The 7,678-nt window shown below is 40.9% G+C and overlaps 1 protein-coding gene across 3 annotated transcripts; it reads left to right on the top strand.

The window, feature by feature from the left end:
- Positions 1 to 961: 961 nt before the first annotated feature.
- nod2 (nucleotide-binding oligomerization domain containing 2) lies at positions 962 to 7,461 on the top strand. Of its 3 annotated transcripts, XM_032517204.1 has the most exons (10): positions 963 to 2,203; positions 2,800 to 2,920; positions 3,704 to 5,483; positions 5,613 to 5,696; positions 5,790 to 5,873; positions 5,997 to 6,080; positions 6,160 to 6,243; positions 6,679 to 6,762; positions 6,881 to 6,964; positions 7,204 to 7,461. In XM_032517204.1, exons 1-10 carry the CDS (start codon positions 1,718 to 1,720, stop codon positions 7,274 to 7,276), a joined length of 2,964 nt encoding a protein of 987 aa, XP_032373095.1. In that variant the 5' UTR covers positions 963 to 1,717; the 3' UTR covers positions 7,277 to 7,461. The 3 variants fall into 3 exon arrangements, with proteins under 3 accessions (XP_032373172.1, XP_032373264.1, XP_032373095.1); XM_032517281.1 differs by lacking the exon at positions 6,881 to 6,964 and having other exon boundaries at positions 962 to 2,203; XM_032517373.1 differs by lacking the exons at positions 6,679 to 6,762; positions 6,881 to 6,964 and having other exon boundaries at positions 962 to 2,203.
- Positions 7,462 to 7,678: the final 217 nt, after the last annotated feature.

Here is a 7,678-nt window from a genome sequence, read left to right as displayed (position 1 = left end):
AACTCCTGCATGCCTTTGTGTGATTCCCCCGACAGGACACAATGAAGAAACACAATAAACTAATCATGGCACTCAGGAGGAGGCTATAATAACAGTAATGACAAATCATCTGACTGTCCAAAAAGTCGTTCTTGCACTTATTTTATCTTGACATCAAAGAATGCAAGGTGAGTAAGAGGCAATCCCGAGCTGTTTCCAGGGGTATGTTTTATGTGCACTTTTTGAAGTTTACATTAGATACACAGCACGCTGGCTAGGCTGCAGGTTCCCAGTGGCTACAATATAAATCCTACTATAACACTGTAAGATTATTACCATACAAAAATTATCACATTATATGTTTATATGCGCATTCAAAATGCACCACAGGAAGTCCTTCCTGCCTGTGGCCATCAAACTTCATAACTCCTCCCTCTAAGTGTCTGACACGCAGACACAGAGAGGTTGATACTGGACGATATTATCTGTATTATCTGTTTTGTGCAATAACACTGGCCTGACATGTGTGCAATACTCAACTGCTACAATTATTATTATTATTATTATTATTATTACTTTTCCCCATTGCAATATCTTAATTATGTTAATTATGTAAATAATGTATAATAACATTCCTTTAACTATGTAAATGCCGTGCATATCCACACTCCTTATATTTCTTTATTTATATTTCTACTCTGATATTTATACTATTTGTGCAACTGCAACACAGTGTTTCCCTTCGGGGATCAATAAAGTATTTCTGATTCTGATTCTGATTCTGATTATTTCCAACAAACCATTAAAACCTACCAGCTTGTAATAACAAAAGGATTTCAAATGAAACTACTGAACATGAGTTGTAGTCTACATTGTGCACAAAGAGAGGGTAGGGGGATAGTGAGAAGTGGTCAGCCTCTAAGATGTGAAAAATAAAAATGGGACAAAAAGAGGAATTTAAAAATGTGTCAAAAGAGAAAAAACTAAAAAGGCCAAGCCTCTGGTTGGTTTATTTATGCAATACTTCCACCAAGTGGTTGCATGAGTAAATTGCAACCAGTTGGTCCCAGCATGGGCCTGCAGCTTCCCCATTTAGTCTATTTACGGTGGCTCTTCCTGTAAATGTGTGAAATGAACCATTTCAACCATTTCAACCATTTCAAATTTAATTCCTCTTTGTGGTCTTCTGAAATGCAGTACACTCACCTTGAAAACCTCTGGAAAGAGGATGTATAAATGTCATTACATCTCAGTAAAAAGCAGGCATTGGCTGGCAAGGTTTAGTTTCTTTATTATAGGAGGGACTTGGTAGCACATCAGTATCACTTTCAGCTGTGGAATGAGGAAGAGGCAAGGCTTAGTATAGCAGCGTCTCTGCCCAAATGACAGATTGAGGAAAGAAAGGTCTCTGTTTTGGAGAATTTAACGTGAGTGATAACTGCACAATGGTGTTACTATGTGTTGCTTACCTTTGCGGTTGAAGTCCATTAGATCGAATTTGGGTTTTTGTACATGTTTTGAATGAGCGTGTAGCATTTACATACACGAACATGGTCAGTGTGTATCAATCAACAACAAAAAGGCTATTTGGATACTGTTGGATACGGATCCTGCCGTATCTGAGTGAAACTGCTGATGACTAATGGCATGATGACATGTCGGTGGTCACTGTTCCAAGTTGTGAGACTGGAAGTACAGGTTGGATGTACCTGAGTATGGAAGCTGACATGCAAAAAGCATGTTTGTCCAGGAGCTTGTGCTGAGACAACGGGCAGAGATACTGAATGCACTGTGCAGCAGCGGGTCAGCTGAACATCTGGAACAAGTCCTGGACATACTGCTGGCCCAGGGGGAGCTCATATGGGAGGATTACCAGAACATACACGTTCCAGGTAGGGCACTCTATACCAATGCCAGAGAGTTGCTCGACCTGGTTTATACAAAGGGTTTGGAAACCTGTGGGCTCTTCCTTGCTGCTCTCAAACAGGTCCTGCCAAAAGTGCATGGCGTTGACCTCACGTTTTCAGGATACTGTTCAAATCTAGAGGAAAAAGAAGAATATCAAAGCACATCTACTCAGACTCTTCTGACTCAAAGACCAAGCCTGGTCACCAAGCTACAATGCTGCATTGATGGTGCTCTAAAAGCTCTTGTCATATCAGGACACTTCACCTCAGCAGACTGCAATGAAGTGCAGCTACCTATACACACCCCCTCTCAGCAGGTACTATACATGGCCCACGTTTTATACACATTACTAAAATGCGGCTTGACAACTTCATTTTATTGTTCTTTGCCTAATCACTTGTCTTGGATTTAGGAAATGAAGTAGTCATTTTTTTTAGTTGTTGCATAAAAAAGATGTGGTGCCATCATGAAATACCTTTGTGCGCATTCTGAAGGAACAGTTGGAAATGTGCTTATTCACTTTTTTTCAAAGAGTTAAGAAGCTTAATACCACTCTTGTGTCAGTATGGTAAATGTGAAGCTACGAGCAGCTTGCTAGCTTAACGCAATAGCTGACATGGTTCTTTACAAAGGTAGACATCCACCTACCAGCACCCTATAACACCGCAATGTGTCATTTTTACACATCACATTTTGGACAATGCATAGATTCACCAAACAAGATACAACATGTTAATTACAGCCTCAAGCTAGCTGCTTCCCCCCTGTTTCCAGTCTTTGTGCTAAGCTAAGCTAATTGTCTACTGGGACTAGCTTTGTACTTTAAGTACAGGCATGAATGTGGTATTCATCTAACCTAAGCAAAAAAGGGAATACTCATATTTCCCAAAATTTCCACTTAATGTCAATCAGGCGAGGCGTTTGCTTGACCATGTCAGATCAAAAGGAGAATCAGCGGCGAAGGTTGTACTGCAGTACATTCAGCAAGAACCGGAATCTGGATCTCCACTTGAGAAATGGACTCCTCCAAAAGGTATGTCTAGTATATATCATGCTGAAATCTATTACAGTATGTACAGTATGTTAGGGTTGCACAATATTGGCACAATGTGATATTGCAATATTGATTATGAAAATTGCGATATTGATATTAACTTTGATACTTTTAATATGCAATACTGGACTGGTACAACATGAATATATAAATAATGACCATGTCTACAGAACAGGACATGTTTTACTGGTTGGACAGTATAGATAAATAACTAAAACACAACTTTTCTTTCTCTTCTCTGATCTGTTTTGTTGTCTCTATCTATTTCTTCACTTACACTATCCCTCTGTTGAAATATGTACACACGTGGTACGCTCAATTTGTCACGTAGTGGACCCGTGCGCTGACGTGCACTAACATGTGCAAGTGGCACGGTAACTGGCCAATGAAACATGATCATTATAGCGTTTCAAGCGGGCTCTAAATAAAACACAACTAAGCCACACAACCAGCGGACGGGATGCAGCACTCTACAAAATAAACAAAATATTGCATACTTATTGCGATACACTTTTGATACATTGCGATAACGATATTGAGTCGCTATATCTTGCACCCTCGATATAATACTGCGCAACGTGATATTGCAATAACGATATTGAGTCACTATATCTTGCAGCCCTAATGTATATGTATGTAACTAGAATAGGAGATTCTATGTGTAAGCTAAACCTATAACAGAATATATATATATATACAGTTTGTCTCATTTTGTGGCGTTGTGTACTAAAGTTTATCTCACGTGTATGCATTCTGTCACAGAGGTCTTAAAGTATCAGAAGAAGCTCAGCAGTTCTGTGTCTGCTCAGTCCTGCTTTCTCAGTGCTTATGCAGGGACCAGCCACATGTCTCTGGATGACATCTACACTAAATGTGAGCTGGAACTAGCTCATCATTGTGTTGATGTCCATGGACCTTTGGGCTTGGAGGACATACTTGGTACAGTGGGTACAGTGAACGAGGATGCCGACACGGTGCTGGTGTCTGGGGATGCTGGCGGTGGGAAGAGCACGTTACTCCAAAGGCTGCACTTGCTTTGGGCTCGGGGGTCAGCCTTCCAGGACTTTCTCCTTCTGTTTCCATTCAGCTGTCGCAGGTTAAACTCAGAGACCAGGGAACTGTCTGTTCAGGAATTGCTGTTTCAGCACTGCTGCTGGCCAGACAGGGAGCAGGAGGAGATTTTCCAGTTCATCTTGGACCACCCACATCTCATCCTCTTCACCTTTGATGGCCTGGATGAGCTCAAGCAGAGCTTTTCAGATGAGCACAGGCTCTGCTGCCCCACCCAGCGTGCACCTGTACACATACTATTGTTCAACTTAATCCAGGGTTCCCTACTGAAGGGAGTGCGGAAAGTGGTGACTAGTCGCCCAGAGGCAGTGGGCCCTGTGTTGAAGAAACACCTCCGCAAAGAGGTCCTCCTGAAAGGCTTTTCCCCAAGCGCGGTTGACTGTTTTGTGAGGAAGCATCACAGTGACCCCACTGTAGCTGCTAAGGTTTTGGAGTCCCTACAGACAAATCCAGCTTTACTTGGACTGTGTCATAGTCCAGTCCTCTGCTGGATTGTCTCCCAGTGCCATAAGGAGCTGCTGGGCTGTGGAGACGGCAGCCCACAAACAATCACAGACGTTTACCTGATGATCCTACAGCACTTTTTCCAGCATCAAACCTCCCCAAAGAGCTCCACAGGGTTGGATTGGCTTCCGGAGCACCTACAAACAGTCTTGCATCTAGGAAAGCTTGCCTTTGAGGGGATAGGAGCCACCTGTTACATCTTCTCAGATCCAGACTTGGAGACATGTGGTGTAACTGAGAAGGATATCTGCATGGGGTTTCTCATTCAAAGCAAGGCAATGCCCCCCACCCACAGTAAATGCTACGAATTCCTTCATGTGACTCTGCAATGTTTCTTTGCTGCTCTGTACATTGTTTTGTCAAATAATACTGACCGTTCAACTATCCCTAGGCTCTTTGAGCCACGGAACATGAGGGTGACAGGTCTGAGTAGCACATGTTTCATGGCCTGCATACCTTCTACTGACAAACAAGGGTGGGCTTTAGAAGGGGAAGCTAGAGCAGCTGAAACACCAAATCTGCAAATAACAGCCACCTTTGTGTCTGGACTACTGTCCCAGCGCCACCAAAGACTGTGGCTTCACTGCTGCTCCACTGCTGTGATAGAGAAGAGGGTCAGACAGGTGGTGAGATGCCTGTCCAAAGGCATGCAGAAACACTTTAAGTCCATCCCTCAACCTGTAGAGGGAGAGAAGAAGAGCATGCATGCAATGCCGGACTTTGTCTGGCTTATAAAATGCATCTATGAAATGCAGGAGAGCAAGATTGCTAAAAATGCCATGAGTAAGCTTGAAGTGGACCACCTGAAACTGACCTACTGTAACATTGGTCCTGTAGAGTGCACTGCACTAGCTTATGTTCTCCAGCATTTAAGGAATCCTGTAGGCCTCCAGCTGGACAACAACTCTGTAGGCGATGTTGGAGTGGAACAGCTTCTTCCCTGCATGCACATTTGTAATTCCCTGTAGTAAGTATGAAAAGGTCAAATTATTCCTTCCATCTCTTCATTATAATGAGCAAAGCTTCCACAATAGCATTTACTAAAATGCAAATGTACATGTAGTGTTCAAGTGTCCTATCTCTTCTCCTTTATCAGTCTCAGAAATAATAACATTACAGATGAGGGGATCCGCAAACTGCTTGCCAAAGGTATCCAGTGTGACGACTTGCGGAAAATTGCGTACGGTGTTTTCAAGATGAATTATCTCACTATCATGAAGTCGAAAATTAATTTTGATCATTTACCTTATGTAATAATTTTGTTTGTCTCTAGGCTCTTCAACAACAAGCTAACTGATGCTTGCACACAACACTTTTCTCATTTTCTGAAGACCAAGCAGAATTTCCTCTCTCTAAGGTCAGCACATACAGTTATTTTTAGTACTCATTATATGTGACATTAAAATGGAACTATTATAATAGAGACCAAGTCTGTGTAGTGTAAAATAAAAAAAGCTATTTTTTTTATTTTTACTTTTAGGTTAGGCAACAATAATATAACAGAAGAAGGAGCAAAGCAGCTGGCAGAGGGATTGAAATTCAACCATTCATTGCAGTATTTAGGGTAAAAGTCTTTCTATAAAAGTCCAGTGCGTGGTATTGTAGGTGCATTTCTATTTAATAATCTTTATTTGTATTCCCAGGCTTTGGGGCAACAAGATAGGAGATGCAGGAACAGAGGCCCTTGCCAGTGCCCTAGAGAACAGCAAATCTCTGGTGTGGCTAAGGTAATATTTGCTTTGAATACCAGCACGTTAGGTAGACTTATGACAGTGTGGTATTACAAATATCAATGTATTATAATATGTCCCAGTTTTGTGTAGTTGCGTAGTGACCACAATTGTATGTAGGTTTGTATTGTATTTATTGTATATTGTTGTATGCACCTATGGTAGAAAAAACATGATAAAGTCCCTCTATGGTGCCCTTCCAATACACTGCTCTACATGCTAGAAAGCTTTCTGCGCACTGGTGCCTTTTTTTGTGATCAAATGTTTTTTTTATTTTCATTTTACAAATTAAGAAAAATACTGGTGCCTTTTTTTCTTCTTTTTTCTTCTTGCCCAGAGTCCGCCACTATCTGCACCTTTTAGTTAATAGCAATACACTTTTTGCATATGTACTGTACTTTATCTGAATATAATTCATATTTCATGTAACAGCCTGGTAGGCAATGGTGTAGGGAGTGCAGGAGCATGTGCCCTCGCCAACATTATCAAGAACAGTATGTCACTGGAAGAGCTTTGGTAAGTGAGACAAGTTATGCATGTTCTGAAAATGACTGATGGCTGATGACTGACATTTGAGCATTCACTGTACAGTAGTGCTTAATCCCTCTCTCCACCCTCTTATTTCCTGTAAAAGGTTGACAGAGAACTGCATAACCAGAACAGGAGTGGAATGTCTGATTGAAGCCCTAGAACATAATACTCATGTGAAATCAGTATGGTGCGTAATGTTCACACTCTTTCTTTTTGTAGTTAGTACTTGTACTTGGTGGTTGTTTGCATCCTGGGATTTGGGCAAGCCATTGCCTTACTGCTTTCAGTGACAAGAAAGGCTATTGTTGACACTGCATCCTATTTTGACTCAAATAGAATGCTATTTTGTCTTAACGCTTCTCTTCCAATTCCAAACTAGCTGTGCAGTGTCATTGATCTATTTTGTTTCTTCTTATTATACTGCAGGTTGAGAAACAATGACCTCAGTTTGCAGGAGGTAGAGGAGATGACACAACGGGAATCGAGGCTCACCTTCTGATTTGTGTAAAGTTGGCCAAGGACTGTGTATTGCTTTAAGAACTGTTTCTATTTATTATAGTAAATAGTAAATATAAAAAAGTGAAATGTAAAATGCGGTTGCTAAAGTGTATCTTGGTTTTCTGCTAAGAAGAGTAAAATGCGACTTTTCACCTATTTCATCCATTAATCCTTTTTTTTCCCCAAATACACACCTTTATCTTGTTTTTTTGAAAGTGTATGTGATGATAAGATCACAAAAAAGCGTAACACCACCACCATTACTACAGGCAAGGCAAGGCAGCTTTTTTTGTTTGGCACATTTCAGCAACAGGGCAATTCAAAGCGCTTTACATAAAACCGATTAAAATACAAGAATAAAAGTAAAAAATATAAAAGCAGATAAAACATGCAATTTTATGGT

This window comes from Etheostoma spectabile, chromosome 1, assembly GCF_008692095.1.
Source record: "Etheostoma spectabile isolate EspeVRDwgs_2016 chromosome 1, UIUC_Espe_1.0, whole genome shotgun sequence".
NCBI lineage: Eukaryota > Metazoa > Chordata > Actinopteri > Perciformes > Percidae > Etheostoma > Etheostoma spectabile.
Note: the sequence above shows the minus strand (reverse complement) of the source record. Positions and strands in the feature narration are given on the sequence as shown.